Source organism: Sinohyriopsis cumingii, chromosome 16 (genome assembly GCF_028554795.1).
Source record: "Sinohyriopsis cumingii isolate HCF-2022 chromosome 16, ASM2855479v2, whole genome shotgun sequence".
Lineage (NCBI taxonomy): Eukaryota > Metazoa > Mollusca > Bivalvia > Unionida > Unionidae > Sinohyriopsis > Sinohyriopsis cumingii.
The window spans coordinates 5,230,701-5,255,260 of NC_142976.1; the positions used below are offsets into that span (position 1 = coordinate 5,230,701).

The 24,560-nt window shown below is 33.0% G+C and overlaps 1 protein-coding gene across 2 annotated transcripts in view; it reads right to left on the minus strand.

The window, feature by feature from the left end:
• LOC149779860 (cytoplasmic tRNA 2-thiolation protein 1-like) overlaps positions 1-23,548 on the minus strand; it is a 61,006-nt gene extending 37,458 nt beyond the window's left edge. The window contains exons 1-6 of one of the 2 annotated variants that reach the window (XM_089936531.1): positions 23,411-23,548; positions 15,433-15,556; positions 11,302-11,420; positions 4,255-4,311; positions 1,761-1,818; positions 151-228 (exon numbers count right to left, since the gene is read on the minus strand). In XM_089936531.1, the coding sequence (XP_089792657.1) occupies positions 151-228; positions 1,761-1,818; positions 4,255-4,311; positions 11,302-11,420; positions 15,433-15,556; positions 23,411-23,467 (493 nt within the window). In that variant the 5' untranslated portion in view covers positions 23,468-23,548. Of the gene's footprint in view, positions 1-150; positions 229-1,760; positions 1,819-4,254; positions 4,312-11,301; positions 11,421-15,432; positions 15,557-23,122; positions 23,296-23,410 lie in introns of those variants that run through there. The other variant, XM_089936532.1, reaches the window with a different exon arrangement.
• Positions 23,549-24,560: the final 1,012 nt, after the last annotated feature.

A 24,560-nucleotide genomic window follows, 5' to 3' on the forward strand; every position in this document is an offset into this window, starting at 1 on the left:
AAAATGAATCAAATGCAAAAGTACAAGCCTGCACAAACTTATATATTTGAATATCAAAAAAATTCCATTTTATTCAATAAAATGAATCAAATGCAAAAATACAAGCCTGCACAAACTTATACATTTGAATATCAAGTATTAACCATCTACCTGTGACTATTTTGTCCACTTTTAGCATAAGTGCCCCCCTATCCAAAGCTTGGCGTCTAAATACACCACAAAATGTGCCTGAAATGGAAAATAGGATTATTTGGCTTGCATACAAATTATCAATGGGCAACCATTCCAATATTTATTGACTAGACCAGCACAGATGATACATGAACAGGAGGCACAAGAAGATCTGACAGCACTCACTTGGGCAACTGACATGTATTAATCTGTGGAGTGACAAGAAAAGTTGGATGCACTTAGCTGTCACACTGTCTAAAAAATAATATGTATGTTTCTGGATTTTATATGAAAACAAATTTGGACCAGTTTGTTTAAAAACACTGTTTTCTTCTTCATTTACCAAAAATGAAGCATGTTTCATGACCTAATAATATTCCTTCAAGAAAAGACTTTGTCAGTATTACTCAACCACACAATATTAAACAGATGTTATACATGCACTCTCTCTATAATAACTTAAATAATTTGTACTTGATATACTTGCACCAAATCTGAACTGACTGCATTTAAAAATCATGAAAAGGTAGCCAATACTGAAACATACTTTCCACTCTATGTCCTGATACTAGCATTGAAAGAATAGCAAGCTATTTAATGAGCATGTAATTTAAAACTGTTACATATGAATGAAATGAAATGCAACCTGGTCTAAACATTCAGAATATATAGAATTTGTCTGTTATCTTAATTCTTTTTTATGAATGGAAAACGTATAGTCAACATCTTGAAAACTGGATTATCCAGATACCTGGACTGATGATTGTAATTAAATCTGAAAGCATTTCTGGATAAAAGCATTTCGAGTTATTCACGTTTTTATTAGAAGATAAAAATACAAAAATATTAAATTTAAAATAAATTGTGATTTACATCATTCAATATAAGAAATGACAAAAATAAAGCATATTCATATAATAACATTGAAACAAATAATACTTCCAAACTTTTAATATGGCAACACTATTTGAAGGTATTTAGTAGCTCAGATTTTGTTGGGCAATGATAATAACACAACAAATTCTTGTTCAAGACTACTTACAATTCACTGTTTTACAAGTTAATCTAGTCCACAATTTACTTCACTTACTCAGAGTGCTACTCTCTATATTTCCATTTGATATAGTTCTTCTCTTTCTAATTACAATTAAATTTATTCACTAAGGTGTATTATCTGGATAATTTAAAAAGTTATTTTATTGAAATGTATGTATTCTATACTGTAGAATAATTTTTTTAAATCCATTTTAAATTTTCAAATTTGTTTAAATTCTTTTTAGTTTAACCCCAAGCTGTGTTTCTCAATGGTCAGCATCATTTGCATATGCTGTCAAATTAAACTGAAATAGGTCTGCTGTTTTTCTTTTTATTAATGTTAATGGGCTCCCTGTAGCAAATGCAAGACCATACCATCAACGCAATAGGCTACATGACCTAGTAAGCTAAAAACCTTAAATGCACTAAATTAGTACAAACAGGCTATGCTGATGTAAGTATTTTAACTTTAAAGTTAAGGTAAAGTTTTCAAAGTGAAAGACTCATATATACAAGATGCATGTTATTGAGAAATCATATCTTTGAGGACTTACAGTTGTTCTTCAATCCAATCTGCTTAACAATAGCATCCATTGTCCATCCATATAGCTCCTGAAAAATATAAAATCTAATCAAATGATATTAAAATGATTATGCTTGAAGATGGTCAATGGGTTTAAAGTTCCTGAATGCTATTTTCAATTTCAGTTCCACACAAGCCATACATTATATGCATCATGGACTTTTTACAACTATGCTGTTGCTATGGATATGCATCCAACTTGTTTCCACTATAGATATAGTTGTCATCATGACTGCCCACAGTAGGGTATGGATGGATTAGGTTCTAATGCCTCTACCAGAAAGTCATGGCAATGTAGTTATTTAATGATAGTCACCACATTAATGAATATTTTGTACATCATATTCAGTGCCTTAACAAATATCTTTTATACATCTTAATCCTGTTCCTTAACATTAATACTGTTGTACAGAGAATTCAGTGCCTTAACACTAGTGAATATTTTTGTACATCTTATTCAGTGCCTTACAATTAATGAATATTTTATACACTCTATTCAGTGCTTTAACATTAGTGAATATTTTATACACTCTATTCAGTGCTTTAACATTAGTGAATATTTTATACACTCTATTCAGTGCTTTAAAATCAATGAACATTTTTGTACATCATGTTCAGCAGCTTAACATTAAAAAATATTTTTATACATCATATTCAGTCTCCTAGCATTAATGAATATTTCTGTACATCGTATTCAGTTTCCTAGCATTAATGAATATTTTTGTACATTGTATTAAGTCCAATAACATGAATATTTTTGTACATTGTATTAAATGCAATAACATGAATATTTTTGTACATTGTATTAAATGCATTAACATTAATGAATATTTTTTGTATATTGTATTAAGTGCACTAACATTAATGGATATTTTTGTCTAATACTGAAGCTTTATATACAAAATAACAATTTCTAGAGCCTCTGACATTTATTCCATTTGGTAAAATTATCTGAATAAACTGTGGACTCAATGCAAAACTCGTTTTCAAATCTAAAAGATGAATAAATAAATGATGGCTATTTTACATGACTGTCTTATGAACTGATAATAATGCAGATTTTTAATTTTGTTCTTGTTTCAATCATTTGGCAAATGTATGGATCCTGGAAATAGGATGGAACATAAAGGGAAACTTTAAAAAGTTGGAGTCTCTTGAAGGGGCTGACACTTTACTAGCCTAAATGACCATACAGGAATCCAAGATAATGCCATTTTTTCTTATTAACTTTTAAGTAATGAAAACAGCTATGATATTCTTAAAAAATTTCAATGTATGGAATTATGGTTACAAAAATATATTTTCACGTGTTATTATGTTCACAAATGCAATACAGAATTATATGTCTGGCCATTACCCTGGCCCCAATCTTATGGGTGGAATATCACTGAATTTGTCCTAATGTCAAGATATACCCACATGCTAAGTTTGATCAAATCTACAATTAAGATGTTTCTGAAGAAAAATAAAACAATGGTATCATTCATGGTATTTTTCAAATACAATTTATATCCAGAAAATGTGTTTGATACAAATCCATTTTTTTACTTGTTTGTGTTATCATGCTCACAAGTCAGTTTAGCTAAAAACCTCAGTCAAGACCTTGAACCTTAAAATTAATGTCTGAATGCTGCCTATCAACTTGTGAATCAGAAAATGCAACTAAATACAAAGTCTGGTCAGAATACACAGCTACATGTACAAGTCACTGTTTGTATGTTCAATCAGTATAAAAATGCACCCAGTGAACTCTGATTTGACCCAAACATTAATTAGGTCTGATTTTCAGAACTCCTTGACAGAAGTTTGGATATGTTGGTAGTCAAATTTACACCATTTTTATTCTGAATCAACCAGCTACATAATTATATAATAGCATTTGAGTCAATCTAAGTCAAAGGTTATTCTAGGTTCTTTCACTCATGTTCACTGGTTTCCTCATCCTAATGGCAACACCTGGAGTTTTGAAACAACTGACCATTATTTATAAACAACTGCTGTCAATCGATGTCATGGAATTAGGTTTTATTAATTATATTACTAGATGTGAAGACTGACAGAATTTGCAATGATATTTGCAAAGGCCAATCAAAAGCAAACTTTCAGCCTCACTTCCCAACCATAAATAAATAAATTCATAAGTAACCACATTCAAAGTAAATCTCAGCCCAGTTAACATAACTAGACATGACGATAATCAAGTACAAGAGGTAAGTTTCTCTGTATATCATTCTTTTACGATATTACAGATGAAGCTAAGCCATTACTCTTGTTGGTTGCTAGATGGCGCTAATGCACTGTGAGATTTCAAAAGTTGTTTCAAAACAATAATTTTATAACAAAAAAAATGCATTCAAACCAATATTACAGCTCGAAATAATGTGATCTGAATTCAATGGGAAAGTGAGAATTGGAACCATTAACTTGTTACTAAAAATGGTACATAGTTCACACATACACCTTACCTCATAGGATAAAATCTTGAGTGGCAGACCATACTGAATTTCATTTCTCTTCACAGACTGGAAAAGATTAAAGCAATCAAAAATGATGGCTAATATAAGTGTGTGCACGTGCGATTTGGATTTTTAATGTAGCTTTTAATTATTTTTCAGTCATATCACTATGTCTGCAATGTGTCAGTTTATAGTGATATCTAGCACTCTGGCATAATGCCATATACAGATAGCACGACGTCCCACCCAGTCACATTATCATGACACCAGGCAGACCAGTCCTAACACTAACCTCTTAATGCTGAGCACCAAGGAAGGTATTGATATGAACCCATATGTCAAATCTGACAGAAAATGGATCAGGTTTTAGATCTCAACAGGTAAAAAATTCTGCCAGTTAGATGCAAGATATCTCATTAATATGTACAGATCTCATACAATAAGGAACTTATCCACTACAATGACAATATAATCTTTTTTACCAAGGTTTACAAAATCTGACTGGAATTTCATCTCTAAAGAGGTGACAAGCTTAGAAAATCAGATTCAAGATTATCTCAGTAATATGCATAGCTCATAATGAAACTCATTGAACATACTGATAATAAAAGACTATTTAACAGCTTTAATCAAAATCTGATCAAAAATATAGAGTTCAACCAATCAGATACAAGTTGACATCATTAGTATGCATGAATTTCATTAAAAATCATCAATAACAATTAATGACACAAAACTATTTAAAACATTTGATAAAAATGCAAACAAAAAGTAGTTTAAAAGGCCAAAAGAAATCCAAGATCACATAAATAAGCATAGGTCACACTCATATTAAAAATCAACAAGCTTGACGATATTAACCTATTTATCAAGTCCGATTAAAATCGGGTCAGAAATAGAATTTCAATGGTAAGAAGCTCAACAAATAAGATGTAATGTCAAACATTAATAAGCACACGTATTGCTCATAAAAAACACATTGATTATCAACAAATGAGATGTAATGTCACACATTAATAATCACACATCTTGCTCAAAAAAAACACATTGAATATCCTGATGACAATTAGCCTTTCTCCCAAGTTTGATTACAAAAATGAGAGTTAATGAAGTGCTGACAGGCCGCTCAGTCAATCACACACAAAATTACCTCATTAATATATATGTACATGGATCGTGCTCATCATTATACCCAATGAAGATCATAATGACTTGAACTATTTGCCAAGTCTGCTCAGAAATAGTCTAATGAACGGTAAAACAATCGCAAGATCACTTTATTAATAGCATGGATTATGCTTATCGTTACACTTGTCCAAAACTATGATAATATATACCGTATTCTAAGCTTGATTGAAATCTGATTAAAAATACAGGCCCTAGAATGGTAACAAGCAGATGTTAATGGAAGGATTGAGAATACAGAATGGACACCAGGCCATATCATAAACTCTTCCCCTTACAATCTATGAAATTTACTCTTCTGTTCCGGTTCCTGTTCAGATAACTACACATGACAAGTTTAAATATGAACAAGTTCAAAAGGGAGGTCACTCTGGTTGAATATATTAAACAATATATATAAATTAAGATATCCATGTTGAATTTACCTTGTATGTATAATGGATGCCAGAAGCTTGACATTAGGGTGTTTCATTTTCTTACTGCATCATACTCTGCATATAGTCTAACAACAAATTTGACATTAGGGTGTTTCATTTTCTTACTGGATCATACTCTGCATATAGTCTAACAACAAGCTTGACATTAGGGTGTTTCATTTTCTTACTGGATCATACTCTGCATATAGTCTAACAACAAGCTTGACATTAGTGTGTTTCATTTTCTTACTGGATCAAGCTCTGCATATAGTCTAACAACAAGCTTGACATTAGGGTGTTTCATTTTCTTACTGGATCAAGCTCTGCATATAGTCTAACAACAAGCTTGACATTAGGGTGTTTCATTTTCTTACTGGATCATACTCTGCATATAGTCTAACAACAAGCTTGACATTAGGGTGTTTCATTTTCTTACTGGATCAAGCTCTGCATATAGTCTAACAACAAGCTTGACATTAGGGTGTTTCATTTTCTTACTGGATCAAGCTCTGCATATAGTCTAACAACAAGCTTGACATTAGGGTGTTTCATTTTCTTACTGGATCATACTCTGCATATAGTCAAACAACAAGCTTGACATTAGGGTGTTTCATTTTCTTACTGGATCATACTCTGCATATAGTCTAACAACAAGCTTGACATTAGGGTGTTTCATTTTCTTACTGGATCATACTCTGCATATAGTCAAACAACAAGCTTGACATTAGGGTGTTTCATTTTCTTACTGGATCATACTCTGCATATAGTCTAACAACAAGCTTGACATTAGGGTGTTTCATTTTCTTACTGGATCATACTCTGCATATAGTCTAACAACAAGCTTGTACAGGAATGAGATAAAATGGAGCTCAACAAAACCATGGTTAACAATGTACATGTAATAATTATGAGCTTTCTGGTTTCAAGCAGTAACAGACTGTGTGACTAAAATGAATTCTAGCCAAAAAACAGTGTATATCTGTAAATCTGTATTTGATGATTTTGTTATATAATTAAAACTAAATTACTGGTAAACAAATAATGAAATTCAATCCCAAAGCAACATATAATTCCTGTTACAGGCACTCAGCCATGTATTCTCTTTCTTCAGGAATGTACATGGCATGATAATTAACATGTCATTTGAATGAGACTTACTATACAATGCTTCATAAATAGCCATATATTCCCGCTTTGTCTAACTGATTATAATTTAAAGAGCAATCAAACGAATGCCTATATGTTATCAGATATGATTCAAGTGACCTTTATTCAGGTGATGTCATAAATAATTAAGAATTTTTTTAAACATTCTGCCAAATGAAGCAAATTAGTTGCCAATGAAACAATGAAAGTTGATCCACTTATCTTGACAACCAGCTTCATGAGCTGCAATATGCTCCCAGTCTGACCAGATCATTATAATTTTATGTCCAAACATACCAATATTGATATTTGGTCACAAGGCAGCCCATTCATGACATTACTGTTTCCTCTTCCTCTAACATAAACTTAAAACATAATATCAAAACAATCCAACTTAATTCAGTTAAGCTCTGTCCATATCTTCCATTGGTGCTATATTATTGGCCATTAAAGTATAAACTGTTGTCAGGCAGATGTCAATCAGTGCATCCTACAGTAAATCTGTTAAGGACAGCGCTCTCTCAGTAAGAAACTAAGTCAGATACAAATCAAGGGTAATTAAGACTGATTCTCAAGCCCAAATCTAAGTGCATCAAAAAGATGCACAAGTCAGAATTTCTGCACATCAAAAATGGGGCATATTCAAATTCCATGCATCAAAACTAAAGAGTTTGCATCTATTGAAAACAATATAATACTTTATCAATCACTGAAAAGATATGACCAAAGAAATCAGAGAATATGCATTTCTTTGGGGTTGTTTTGAGGTTTTTTTTATTTTATGGGGGAAAACTAAACTCAGCTCCAGAAAAATAGAAAGCCTGGATATCTGGATCAATAACGCTAATAAAATCTGGAAAGGTTTCAGGAGTAAAGCAGAAAAAAACATATTGGGAAATCATTTTTCTTCATGAAAACTTAAAAACACTAAACATAAATTTCAAATAATTTCTGATTTTTCGTATTTTATACATGAAATGACATAACATAATGCATATCCCATGTAATAACATCAAAAGAACATAACAGTTTGGGCATTCTAATACAGCAATAAAATTTTAAGATATTTATTGGCTTTAGTTAGTTTTGTTGGGCAAAAAGAATAAGCAGTCTTACATAATATAGCAAATTCATTCCCATGACTACCCATGCCACATTGTGGGCAATAAAAATAAGCAATCTTACATACATAATATAGCAAATTCATTCCCATGACTACCCATGCCACATTGTGGGCAATATGAATAAGCACTCTTACATATATAATATAGCAAATTCATTCCCATGACTACCCATGCCACATTGTGGGCAATAAGAATAAGCAGTCTTACATACATAATATAGCAAATTCATTCCCATGACTACCCATGCCACATTGTGGGCAATAAGAATAAGCAGTCTTTCATACATAACATAGCAAATTCATTCCCATGGCTACCCACGCCACATTGTGGGCAATAAGAATAAGCACTCTTACATATATAATATAGCAAATTCATTCCCATGACTACCCACGCCACATTGTGGGCAATAAGAATAAGCAGTCTTACATACATAATATAGCAAATTCATTCCCATGACTACCCATGCCACATTGTGGGCAATAAGAATAAGCAGTTTTTCATACATAATATAGCAAATTCATTCCCATGACTACCCATGCCACATTGTGGGCAATAAGAATAAGCAGTCTTTCATACATAATATAGCAAATTCATTCCCATGACTACCCATGCCACATTGTGGGCAATAAGAATAAGCAGTCTTTCATACATAATATAGCAAATTCATTCCCATGACTACCCATGCCACATTGTGGGCAATAAGAATAAGCAGTCTTTCATACATAATATAGCAAATTCATTCCCATGACTACCCATGCCACATTGTAGGCAAAAAGAATAAGCAGTCTTACATACAAAATATAGCAAATTCATTCCCATGACTACCTACGCCACATTGTAGGCAAAAAGAATAAGCAGTCTTACATACATAATATAGCAAATTCATTCCCATGACTACCCACACCATATTGTAGACAATAAGAATAAGCAGTCTTTCATACATAATATAGCAAATTCATTTCCATGACTACCCACGCCACATTGTGGGCAATAAGAATAAGCAGTCTTTCATACATAACATAGCAAATTCATTCCCATGGCTACCCACGCCACATTGTAGGCAATAAGAATAAGCACTCTTACATATATAATATAGCAAATTCATTCCCATGACTACCCACGCCACATTGTGGGCAATAAGAATAAGCAGTCTTACATACATAATATAGCAAATTCATTCCCATGACTACCCATGCCACATTGTGGGCAATAAGAATAAGCAGTCTTTCATACATAATATAGCAAATTCATTCCCATGACTACCCATGCCACATTGTGGGCAATAAGAATAAGCAGTCTTTCATACATAATATTGCAAATTCATTCCCATGACTACCCATGCCACATTGTGGGCAATAAGAATAAGCATTCTTACATACAAAATATAGCAAATTCATTCCCATGACTACCTACGCCACATTGTGGGCAATAAGAATAAGCACTCCTACATATATAATATAGCAAATTCATTCCCATGACTACCCATGCCACATTGTGGGCAATAAGAATAAGCAGTCTTTCATACATAATATAGCAAATTCATTCCCATGACTACCCATGCCACATTGTGGGCAATAAGAATAAGCAGTTTTTCATACATAATATAGCAAATTCATTCCCATGACTACCCATGCCACATTGTGGGCAATAAGAATAAGCAGTCTTACGTACATAATATAGCAAATTCATTCCCATGACTACCCATGCCACATTGTGGGCAATAAGAATAAGCAGTCTTACGTACATAATATAGCAAATTCATTCCCATGACTACCCATGCCACATTGTGGGCAATAAGAATAAGCAGTCTTTCATACATAATATTGCAAATTCATTCCCATGACTACCCATGCCACATTGTGGGCAATAAGAATAAGCAGTCTTTCATACATAATATTGCAAATTCATTCCCATGACTACCCATGCCACATTGTGGGCAATAAGAATAAGCATTCTTACATACAAAATATAGCAAATTCATTCCCATGACTACCTACACCACATTGTAGGCAAAAAGAATAAGCAGTCTTACATACATAATATAGCAAATTCATTCCCATGACTACCCACACCATATTGTAGACAATAAGAATAAGCAGTCTTTCATACATAATATAGCAAATTCATTTCCATGACTACCCACGCCACATTGTGGGCAATAAGAATAAGCAGTCTTTCATACATAATATAGCAAATTCATTTCCATGACTACCCACGCCACATTTTCTAAAGTAATATAAAGGAGTTTCTATTCTGAACAAATATGGCCATATTTGATGATGGAGTCACATAATTTGTAGAAGTTTCAAAGTCTTCAAGACAGTGGCCACATCTGATTGCAGATCCGAATCATTTGTCTTCATAAGGGTGCTTTCTGTCAAGTTTGGTCAAATTATACTCAGAAGTTTGAAAGAAACTGTTTAAAGTTTTTGTAATTTTTAAAACAACATCTTTTCTATTTTAGTGTGTGCGTGATTTGGATTTTTAACGTAGCTTTAGAAATGTTTCAGTCATATCTATTTTTAGTAATGGTGGCCATATCTGAAGGTGGATCTGCATCCACTATAGTTTGAAAGACCTTTACAGAGTTAGAAATGTCAAACAGAGCTCCATTCAGTGATTTTTGAGACGTCATTTAAGTGTTTATACTATGTTTAGTAATGGCAGATATATATGACAGCACATCAGCAGAATTTGTATCAATCTACCAAAATGCTATGTGAATTTTTTTTGTCCAGTATGATTTGCAGACAAGTTTACAAAAGGAATTGCTCAGTAAGGAAAATGGACAATGCACGGCAAATACAAGGCTATGCCATAAATTTACTTAGTCTTACACCCAGCTGGCCTAAATTTTGAGGGTTCAGAAGATTAGACATGATGGTAAGAGTAATCATGTAATTGTTGCCATTAGTCTCTGATTGACTTTTGTGGCTGAAGAATATTTAGTTTTAAACCAAGAACCTTTATTTAAATGACTGTGAAGTTTTCACAAAATACAGAGGGCTTGCAGACAAGTTAGTTACACAAGCGTCTACATAACCCTTATCTGAAGTTATCCAATGTAAGCTCATGGCTTTAGTTTTTCCAGTGATCCATGGTGAACTCGCCTCTAACGAATCATCTCTGTACCCTGTGATACCTTCATCGATGGAAAGCAGGACCAAATTCAAGTTGTAACTCACCTCTAATGAATCATCTCTGTACCCTGTGATACCTTCATCGATGGAAAGCAGGACCAAATTCAAGTTGTAATTGTACCTCTCATTCAGAACCTTCATCACATAAGCTAGCACAGTGGAATCTGAAACAAAACTCGGGAAACTGACTGCATGTAGCTATCATCTGTTTCATACACAAAATATTTTATAAATTGTTACTTGCATTTCTGTTTGACATATCACTTATATTATGGTTTCGTTAGCTAAAACAATCAAATATTTATCTGCATCACATCAATTCCCATGTCATATTTCAAATATTTAACTCCATCACATCAATTCCCAGGTCATATTTCAAATATTTAACTCCATCACATCAATTCCCATGTCATATTTCAAATATTTAACTCCATCACATCAATTCCCGTGTCATATTTCAAATATTTAACTCCATCACATCAATTCCCATGTCATATTCCAAACTCTTCATCCTCACTCTGTCAAATGGACAAGAGATGTAAGATTCACCTCCCTGTCCAGGACTTCCAAACACTGGAATTTTCCCGCCATTTTGTAGCCTGATGATGTACATGATACAAATAAATACATGATGACTAAGATATATGTCTGTTACAAATACATGATGACTAAGATATATGTCTATTACAAATACATGATGACTAAGATATATGTCTATTACAAATACATGATGACTAAGATATATGTTTATTACAAATACATGATGACTAAGATATATGTCTATTACAAATACATGATGACTAAGATATATGTCTGTTACAAATACATGATGACTAAGATATGTCTATTACAAATACATGATGACTAAGATATATGTCTATTACAAATACATGATGACTAAGATATATGTCTATTACAAATACATGATGACTAAGATATATGTCTATTACAAATACATGATGACTAAGATATATGTCTGTTACAAATACATGATGACTAAGATATATGTCTATTACAAATACATGATGACTAAGATATATGTCTGTTACAAATACAAAGATCATGAATATGTGTGTAAAGATTCAAGGCAATCCTTCACATAGCTTCAAAAACTTGTATTAACAGATGGATGGATGATGGATGATAGACTGCCATCACATAAGCGCTTCTAATCTGTGACAAGTAGAGCTTACAAGAATCCCCCAAAGGGGCTGATGCTCTGCTGTCTGAAAAAAATCTCTGGGAATTCATAAGACCAATTCTTCTTTTTAACTGCCAAGTGTTGCAATCATCTCTAATTACTTTATGATTTTCAAATTTGAAACTATGGCAGCCATATGGGATGTAAGATTGGCACCAATTTCATTTAGCGGAAGCTAGACATGATTAGAAGATATTTGGTGAAACCATAATGCTGAAATGATCATCTAATTCAGGACATATTGAGACAAAATATTCAATAATTCATTGTGGTGGCCATATTTTATATCAGATTAGCACTATTTTCATTCAGGACCAACTGGACACCATAAAAAGTCATTTAGGACCAACTGGACACCATAAAGTCATTTAGGACCAACTGGACACCACAGAAAGTCATTTAGGACCAACTGGACACCATAAAAAGTCATTTAGAACCAACTGGACACCACAAAAAGTCATTTAGGACCAACTGGACACCATAAAAAGTCATTTATAAAGTATGTTCCACATTTGCTATTCTTTTCAAAGATGAAGTGCATCATATTCCAGTGTTATGTATATCTATATTATGTACTTGACTTTTGTTGATGACAGAGGGTAGAGTTTTGACCTACCTGAGTTTTGTCATTTTTTAAAAAGATATTTACTAAATACTGAGTTCAGGGCATAACCTTGTTTATGAGTCTGGCATTTTCTGGAAACGTTCTTGCTGACAATAATATTGAATTTTCTGTTAGTTTTCTGAAAATCCTTTTGCAACATATGTCAAATGGGGATCTATATAAAGAGTTTCTGTAAATAAAGTCTTCATTCCTATCTAAAGATCAGTCTGTGTAACCATGTTTAGTTTTGTACAGTTATAATTAGAGAGGAATCGTTTATTTAATTTATTAATTGAATTACAAAGTGCTCCTTGACTTTTTGGGTTAAAACACTACTTGGGATTATTACAGACTCATTCCAAGACATTCATTTTGGATTGTATCTTTGTGATACGTCAAGACGTTCAAGGCTACTGGAATTCATAGAGACATTCCATACCTTTAGATCTGTGATAGAATATTTAGGATTATTAGGGATTTCATTCACAATACTGTAAGTGTATTAAATTTTCACAATAAATAATTTGTTTTATTGAACTTGTTGCTTTTTCATTAATATTCGGTTACATAGAGTTGTAACATGGCCCTTTCTGGACTTGTGATAGAACATTTAGGATTAACTGGGATTTAATTCACAACAATGTACACTGCTCTGAAATATTCACCTTGTAACTTAGAGAATAAAATGTTTGTTGATTTTACAATACTTGTTGGTTTTGCTTCTTTCTGTTACATAGTTGTAGATCACAGGGTCTTAACAAGTCATTTTTGTGATCGTGTTAAAATAACAAAACGCTGAATTTCAATGAAAACATAGATGTATCTTAAGGTTCCAATAAAAGAAATTTTCAAAGGAAACTTATTCAATAAATAAAGTTCATGCAGCTGTAGCACCATCTTATTATTATTATCTAAAACATGATTTGGAAAAATGAAAGACACTGTCCATTTATTTATTTGGGCAATGACCTACATAACTCAGTGCCCCAATGTGCACACTGCCACTTTATCAACACCAACCCTACTCCTTGGTGAAAGCAATGAGAGGAGTCATTTGTTGACTTAAGTATCAACTCCATCAGAATTCATGGAGCATGACTGGAGGAACTTTTTCTTGATCCTCTCCCATGTTCTCACCACACCCAATCATGATGCATAGGTAAATAAAAAATGTGAGATGAACTTTGTATGTAAACCAAACCTGTTTGCCAAACAGGAGCTATGACCCCGTTGCTTGTTTGCCATAACTGTTTGCTGAAACAAGGATCTTTCCACAAACAATGTTCCAGAAAACTAATTTACATACAAATTTAAAGTAACATGTCACAAAGTGGCAGCAAATAAAACACATCTGTGAACAGAGATAAAAACAAGAGTGCCTTAAAAGGCATATTATACACCAACCCCATGTTTAATCATCCACTATAAATGTTCTAGGTGGTATGGTTGAATGTACAGGCCAAAGACAATTGCGGACCCAATGACCTCTGATACAAATATTGGTCTTGAACAAAATCAAATGAGCAGATATCATTATTTTCTTATCAAACATGCCATAACCATGATCTTTGATTTTCATACCCAAAAAAAAATCAATAGGTTTCTTGTGCAGAAACCATTTGTCTTCTTTCAGTCACATGCCATGACCTTGATCTTTTAACCCATTATCAGAAGGCTTTTTCTAACCCTAATCTATCCACAAAGTTTGGCAAATGAAAATGGTGGAGAACACCAATTATTATGAAGGAACTATTTTTCTTCTTTCTGCCACAGCAACGTTCACCTTTGAAAGCTGGTGCCCATAATCAATAGGGTTCTTCCTTGTTCCAGTTGCATATAACCCACAATCTTTGGACATTGTGGAGAACTAAATTTTACTTGTGTATAAACCTTTGAATTTCTCAGTAACAATAACCTTGTCTTTTGACCTTTTTGTCCCAAAGTCCACATATTTCTTCCCATGTTCCAAATTGGTAAGAGCCTGACAAATGGATGGGCATCATAACACAATAAGTTCAATTTACAGCAGGTGCATAAAAGTAGATGGACTATTTCTTTCTGGCCATGAGAAAAGTTGTGAAAAGAAGATATTCTCCTAATATAGGATGAATTTATGATTGGTTATCATATTTGAAGAATAAAAGAGGCCTCTCAATCCAGGTTCATTTTGTCAGAGATATAATGAATTTCTAAGACACTTGGAAAGAGATATAATGAACTTCTTAGACACTTGGAAGGAGATGTAATGAACTTCTAAGACACTTGAAAAGAGATATAATGAACTTCTAAGACACTTGGAAAGAGATAACTTTCCAAAAGCAGCTCAGGCTCATATCCCTAATTCTACAGCTTCAAATGTTCCAACTCTTACCTTTGCCCCCTGAAGCTCCAATAGCTACTGTTTCCCCCTTAATAAAAAGGTTTGCATCTGTGATTGTCTGGTGCACCTCCTCTTCAAAAGCAAGGAAAAAGCACTCCTTGCACAAAGCATCTCCCTGAAGAAAAAGTAATACAACTGAACACATCATGAATGCCACTAAACCTGCCAAACAATTATGATCAAAACAAGTTGTCTCTCAAGACAGGTCATAACATTATATAATATATAAATATGCACTTTTAAAACCTGGTTTCACAAGAAAGTTGGTCTCTCATAGAAGTGGTCTTTGAAGACAGGTTTTATTGTACACAACCACAAAATGACTATATAAAAAAACAGATCATTGAGTTAAATTTTCCTTTCATGTCACCTTAACATTGAGGCAGGGCAAAAAATAATATGCAACACATTTTGCATCATAATGTTTATTTGGGTTAAGTTTCAGAGTCATTCAGATGCAATGATGTATACAAACTCCCAGCAAAGACTATCAGCACAGCATCTGATGAATGAATTACAAGTCCAAAATATTCCAAATTATCTTACACCATTGTTATGTATATTTGATTTAATTGTATGATTTAATATATATATATATATATATATATATATATATATATATATATATATATATATATATATATATATATATATATATATATTCAATTTAATTGTTTGTCAGTTTTAACATTTTTTTATTTTTCATTACATGATATTGTAATGTAAATTTATTCACAAGAGATGATACTTTTTTTCAGAAAATAGTTTGACCTTGACTCTTAGTTTATAAACACCAGGTGTGGATCTAAATCCTGACCTTGTTTCAGAATTTGTAGCAACCATCATAAACAAGTTCTGTTTCATTTTAAAATGACTGGTTGTTTCCAAGGTCATGATGGGACCTTGTCTTTAAGATATAAACAATTTTTTTTTTAATTCTTAGAGTAAAAATGATTGGTTTTCATCAGGGTCACACTGGCTAAACATGAGCTGTAACAAGTACTTGCTTCTATAAAATTCTAGAAGATGATCATGTGACCCTTGTTTACGTTTTAGAAACCCCATATAACCCATGTTTTTGGAGAATTAATGAGTAGAAGTTGGGCTGTTAAATTGTTAGTTGTTTGTTGTGTTGTTTGGAGTTATTTCAAATTACTTGGATTCAAAAGGATTAATTCTATTATTTTTCTGTAACAAGTACTTGCTTCTATAAAATTCTAGAAGATGATCATGTGACTCTTGTTTACATTTTAGAAAGCCCATATAACCCATGTTTTGGAGAATTAATGAGTAGAAGTTGGGCTGTTAAATTGTTAGTTGTTTGTTGTGCTGTTTGGAGTTATTTCAAATTACATGGATTCAAAAGGATTAATTCTATTATTTTTCTGGAAAATACGTGTGCTCATGTAATATTGTGGAACAAAGATAGTTTTTTTTATAAAAATTTATTCAGCTATCAGAAACCGGAGTGATAATTCTTATTTCTACAAGGAACTGTAGAATTCAACACTACAGATTGTAGCATAAGTCATCGTCTTCCATCTTGGATTCTTCGTCGGGATTCAATCATGAAATCAGTAGAACATTTTGTTATTTGAACTACTCAAATTTTATTCTCTGATTATTTTTGGATCATATTTGGATTTGATTCCATAAAACCGTAAGTTCATATTTTTTTCATTTTTACAGAAATAAATTACTGCATTTTTTTAAAAGCTTGTTGTTTTCACTCTTTCATGTGTTACTGTTTATTCGAGCCTAAACAAGTGACATAAGACCATCAAGAATCTGCATGCCATTTGTTGACTAAGTGGAGGGAGATATGTCCATATATATCTGAGAATTGACTTCAAGAAATTACACGTGCTGAATATTAGATGCTGTCATGTCAAATTTATACAGGATGACATGCGTATTTTCAAATGAAGCTGGATGCATCACACTGTAGTCATGCAAATGTTTTTTTTTTTACAGCTGAGGTATATATGGTGGCTGTGTGAATAATCTGTCTCAAAAGTTACTTCACGCAGATCATGGAATTACTGATAACATCCTTCTTCATAACAGGAATTTAGATATTACTTGGTTGCATCATAGCTCCCAATTTGTTTTTCCTTATTACCTGAGAAGCAAATAAGAATAATCCATTTAAGTTCCAGTGACCATTTGAATGCCTTCATATCATAATTAAAGTTCATACAGAATAATAATTAATAATTATGATATACATTATGACCTCCAGTCTTGCATAGCCCAGGTCACCTGGCCCACTTTGGCTTTCATTGTTTTTCAATGTAAAGCCAAATCAAGACCAGGTCCAGGACCAAAGGAAGAAAAAAAAACACTTGCCCTAACCTGGTCTAGGGCTATAGGAAAAAAAAACACTTATCTTAACTAAAAATCTACTTGATGACAGAACAATACTTTTTTCTGTTATTCAGACACAATTTTAAAACTGCTATATTTAAAATAAAAAAATATTTTAAAATTTTGTAAACTTATTAATTTTCTGTATGCATTTATCTCTAAGGATAGTGTACTAAAGAAAAACACTTGCATGACCTTGTTTACTAAATTCTGATTTAATTTCATTAAAAGCAATAAAAACCTTAACTACAATCATTTTCACCTAAATGGAACTGAGATAATTGCATTGTTTTGAGTCAATTTAGTTCAGTGAATTAGTAACTGCTAATTATAGTGATAAATGATGTGAGTGTTTCCTTTAGTTGTGGTAATTAACATCACTATACTGTTTTTGCTAACTGATATGGAAAAAAGGCCAATGCCTCTACGACTTCATTTCTTTTTTTATATAAATTTGATGGAGATAAGTGGAGATTTTTTGCAGAACTAAGAAAAAGAAATTGCTGAGTACTGTTTTTAAAAAAATAAATTGTCAAACTCAAAGCTTAGCTTAATTTTCATACAATTACAAAAGTAGTGCTCAATATATTTAACCCGTGATGCACTACCAAGTCAAATTAAGCAAGAGGACAACTCAATATTATTAAAGCAGGACAAATAATCACTGATGCATGGTTCTTAACAGATGCATACCCTCTTGATTTTGACACTTGGAATTTAAATGAGACCCATTTCAGTGTCATGAAAATTCCAACTTTTATATTTTTATGACTCACACTGATCTGGTCCTGAGCATCCATATTAAATACCCTTGATTTGGCTCTGACATCATTTTTATCGTACACTCCAGTGATCAACATTAGCATCCATATTAAATACCCTTGATTTGGCTCTGACATCATTTTTATCGTACACTCCAGTGATCAACATTAGCATCCATATTAAATACCCTTGATTTGGCTCCGACATCATTTTTATCGTACACTCCAGTGATCAACATTAGCATCCATATTAAATACCCTTGATTTGGCTCTGACATCATTTTTATCGTACACTCCAGTGATCAACATTAGCATCCATATTAAATACCCTTGATTTGGCTCTGACATCATTTTTATCGTATATTCCAGTGATCAACATTAGCATCCATATTAAATACCCTTGATTTGGCTCTGACATCATTTTTATTGTACACTCCAGTGATCAACATTAGCATCCATATTAAATACCCTTGATTTGGCTCTGACATCATTTTTATTGTACACTCCAGTGATCAACATTAGCATCCATATTAAATACCCTTGATTTGGCTCTGACATCATTTTTATCGTACACTCCAGTGATCAACATTAGCATCCATATTAAATACCCTTGATCTGGCTCTGATATCATTTTTATTGTACACTCCAGTGATCAACATTAGCATCCATATTAAATACCCTTGATTTGGCTCTGACATCATTTTTATTGTACACTCCAGTGATCAACATTAGCATCCATATTAAATACCCTTGATTTGGCTCTGACATCATTTTTATTGTACACTCCAGTGTTCAACATTAGCATCCATATTAAATACCCTTGATTTGGCTCTGACATCATTTTTATTGTACACTCCAGTGATCAACATTAGCATCCATATTAAATACCCTTGATTTGGCTCTGACATCATTTTTATTGTACACTCCAGTGATCAACATTAGCATCCATATTAAATACCCTTGATTTGGCTCTGACATCATTTTTATCGTACACTCCAGTGATCAATAATCCAGTGATCAACATTAGCATCCATATTAAATACCCTTGATTTGGCTCTGACATCATTTTTATTGTACACTCCAGTGTTCAACATTAGCATCCATATTAAATACCCTTGATTTGGCTCTGACATCATTTTTATCGTATATTCCAGTGATCAACATTAGCATCCATATTAAATACCCTTGATCTGGCTCTGACATCATTTTTATCGTATATTCCAGTGATCAACATTAGCATCCATATTATCCATATTAAATACCCTTGATCTGGCTCTGATATCATTTTTATTGTACACTCCAGTGATCAACATTAGCATCCATATTAAATACCCTTGATTTGGATCTGACATCATTTTTATTGTACACTCCAGTGTTCAACATTAGCAAAACGACTGTTTATGCCTTATCAGACAATAATATTGCATCCATGAAAATTAACATGAACTGGGTGGAGCTAACAGGCCACTTGCCTCATATTTAGGTGACTGTAATTGAATACAGTTAGACTGCTGAGATTACCTTTAATATTTATGATAGAAAGAGGAAGAGTGAATAAATGATAACTTTAGTGGATTAACGTTGGATCAAATACATGTATTGCCTATCAAATTATAACCGATTAGATGAAACTAGAAAATATGGCAGCCCTTCAAGCCAGTTCTCAAATAAGATAATATACTGTAATTGTGTTTAATAGAGATTAATTTGCTTCAAATGGTGAAAATGGTATAAAAAATATGGTGTTTTTATTAATGCATCAGCCAGTAAGAATACACTAGGCATTAAGTTCATGCTGTGGAATCACTGAAGACTGAATCGTGAGACAGAATAGTTATGTTATACAGTAAAGTTTTAAGCTTTTGATACAAATAAGTAAACAATCTTCATAAGGTGGTGGGTGTGAACCCCATCAGTTGGCTGAATATGAATAATTCAACCATGTTTTTCAACAACTTCAAAATGTAATGCTACATTCTGCCTGCATGCTCAAAATTCTTTCTGGCAAAGAGGATACTTTTCTTGGACAATCCTGACATACAACTCACTTAGAATATAGGTGGAGACCAATCCTGATTTAGTGGGGCCTTGGGCATCAAGCTATCCACTTTTTTTTAGCTCTGCACTTTAATTATTTCATAGAATGGGCTTGCTCTAATGTTATTTTTTTTCTCCACCCAATTTTAATGCCACTTGTCCATGGTCTGTGAACAAACATTTTGGGGATTTGACCTTTGGATCAAATGGACAATGTTTAACATTAGGACCTGGAGGAATACATTGCTTTATGTGCAAGATTCTAAGAGGTTAATAAATACATGAGTTGATTTAATATTATTTTTGTTTATTCCTGTTTGTATTTAAATAACAACATTTTCAATGTTGTGTTGAATATTAAAAAAATAGGGCTAGTGGAATAGGGTCAGGGATATATTTTTAAAGTACTTGCCATGGGTTGGTGTCTGAAAACAACTTTTTTGAGCAACTGCCTCCTTTCATACATTTTCCCTACAGGACCTGTGCAGCAACTACCATATTATGATATAATTCATAATGAAATTCCATAGAAAACTCGAATCTGTCATTTCAGGTAAATAGAAAAACAATCGGTCGAAAGAACAATTTGTTGGCCTACTTCACTGAATATTTTCCTTATGTTTGTCAGACACTGTCCCAGTTAGTGAAAACAATGGAAACCAAATGACGGTATGCATAGAACTCGCCCCAACGTATCTGAAGATGTTGCCCCAGAGTGTTTGGAGAAGTCGCCCCAATTGGTTGAAGAAGTCACCCCAAAACTTGTCACCCAGATAACCTTTTTATAACAGAATTAAATCATCTTTTACGTGATTCATATTTAGATTTTTATATATACACAATCCCAAAAGAGATATTAACTGGTAATCATAAAAAGCAATATCATAGTAATACTTCTAAGTACGAAATTAAGTCTTTATATAATCTAATGAATGACGACAGTATAGTGATTAAAAAGGATAAGTCAAACACTATTATTATTATGAATCAAGATGATTATGTTAAAGAAGTTGGACGTCAATTAAATGATGAAAAATACGACAAACATATTATCAAAAAATTTCAACATGCATTAATGAGATTGCTAAAAATAATAATTCTGTATATGAGGAATTTGATACTTTCCTTCTTAACATATGTGTATCTCAATTCTACAAATTACCAAAATTCATAAAAATCCTGACCATAATTTACTTTTAAATTTTCCAGGACAACCCATTATATCAGGTTTTAATTCATATACTGAAAACCTATCCAAATTTACTGATAGTGTTTTACAACCTTTAATAAGGGGCCCTGAGTGGCCAAGTGGTCTAAAGCGCTGTCCATTACAGATCACTGCCATCTCACCTCTGTCTTCGTTGGTTCGAGTCTCGGACTCAGCCAATGTGGGTATGTGAGAAAGCTTGCCAATAGCTTCTTGTGGGTCGGTGGTTCTTTCCGGGATTTTCCCAGGTTCTTCCTCCACCATTAATACTGGCTGCCATGTATAGCTTATCGTGTGCTGAAAAATGGCACTAAACTCTACAACAACTACAACTACAACCTTTAATGAAATCAATTCCTTCATACATTAAAGATACAACTACTTTCATAAAAAGTTGAAGTCTATTCCACAGCTATCTGATAATTTCAATCCTGGTATCATTAGATGTAACATCACTATATACCAACATTCCGCATGCAGACGGTATTGAAGCATGTAAATATTTTCTTGATAACAATCCTAATAATAGCACAATATGTAGTGAAGATATCTGTAAAATAATAAAACTTATCTTGGAAAATAATTATTTTCAATTTAATAATATGAATTACATACAAATGATGGGTACGTCAATGGGTATTAATATGGCTCCTTCATACTCTTCCCTTTCATGGGTAAATTCGAAAAGTTTAATCCATCTCTTTGGTTCTGATTTTTAGATGACATATTTATGATCTGGAAGCATTCAACTGAAGAACTGAAAAAATGTATTGATCGCCTAAATCATTTTCACCCAACGATTAAATTTATTATACTGCATCTAGGATGCATGTTTCATCATGCTTACACCCTCTCTATTTTTCCAAATAAAATGCATCTAATGATTTGAAGAGCAGAGCAAAAGGGACAGATAACACTTCTTTTTCGTTAAGTACAGAAGCAGAGTTGATCAAATGGAAAAGTTGAAAAATTGCAAATTTTATAGATTTAATAAGTTATTAAGTTGAAGAAAAACAACAATAAATAAAGCCTTAACAACCATGTGGCAACATCTCAGAATTACTAGATATGATCCTTGGGGCGACTTCTCCTGACACCTGGGATGAGTTTTCCCAGGGCGAGTTCTCCATGGGGCGAGTTCTCCGCTATTCCCAAATGACAATACGTTGTGTTCAATACCATTTCAGTTAGTGAAAACAACGGAAACCAAATGACAACACGTTGTGTTCAATACCATTTCAGTTTGGGATTTTTAAAAAAAATATAGTTCTACCCTCTCCGACACAGGTGAGTGTACACATTAGCTTACCCCGGAATCAAGTGCCTGTGCTCTCCGAGTCGAAAATCCCAGACGGAAATTAACCTGTGGATGCAAAGTGACAACGGAGAACGTAATTTCATTATACCTATTCTTTAGCTTAATCCTACGATGTAAGGCATATCACAGGTTATTTTTGTGTTAGTGCCCAAAACATAAACATCAGCGTCGAGGTTTTACATGTATTATACAGTACCGTAATTGGTGAAATGCATTCAAGTAATTCGTCTACAAGAAAATATACATCAAATCATTCATGTGTGAACTGTTGCAGCTTACGGTCTTGGGCCTTTTAAGGATGGCCTGTTTATCACATAATCCGCACTTTAACGGCATGGTTAAGCTGGTCTATGCAATCATCTACACCGATATCAAACGAGACAGCTTGTTGAGCAATATCCTTTACTTTCGCCTTCTGTACTAAAATATTAACAGGCGTCCGTCACGGATATATGATATCCTGGGAAATATACTGCATTGATAATAAAACAAATACATCAATTCAAATTTTAAGAACAAATTAATTCAAATTACGTTGTTAAAGGAATGCGAAAATCGAATTTACAAAAATTAACAACACAAACTGAAACGAAAACAAAAGTAAACAAACGGAGTAGAGATGTAAAATGGGTTGACATACAATCTCAACACACAATTTGACTTCTGATATTGGAATTCTCGACATAGGAAGTTATGAAGTGGAACTTCCAACTACCATTGTATAACTCGACTATATCTTAAACCTCAACACAGGAAATATAACTGTCATCCGCCACCTTGTAATTGGATAGATAAAATCAACTATCTCTACATACGAAATTAAACTTTTAGTACTAACAATTTCATTCAGCATGTGAAAATGGAATTTTCGACATACAGCATTGAAATTTCAACCAGCGCTGTGTATTTCAAAGGTTAATATCTAAGAAAATCGACATAGAAAATGGAATTTTCAACAACGGCAGTGTAATAAAAAAAAAAGATATTAAAACTCGACATATGAAACAGAACTTATAACGCAAACAATTTTATTAAAGATGTGAAACTGGAATTCATGATATACTACATTGAAGTTTCAACCATTGCTCTTTAATTCAAAAGATGAAATTTAAAAACTCAGCAATTGAAATAAACTTTCAACACATGAAATATTATATTCAGTGTGTGAAATTGGAATTCGTGACATGTGAGAGTGAAATTTCACCTGTAGCTTTATCGTAAAACTAACTGTTGTCCCCTACAGCGCATCATACGTATGGGCGCAGGTATTCATCGACGAATGGAATAAAATCGTATCCAATGTCGGCATGCTCTCCCAGCTGATCAAAACACTCCGTCAGTCAAATCCGCAACATAGTCATTGCGTAGCTGTTCATGGTCTTCATGGTGTATGCTTACATGCCAAATCTGGAGAAGATTGGGCAAATAC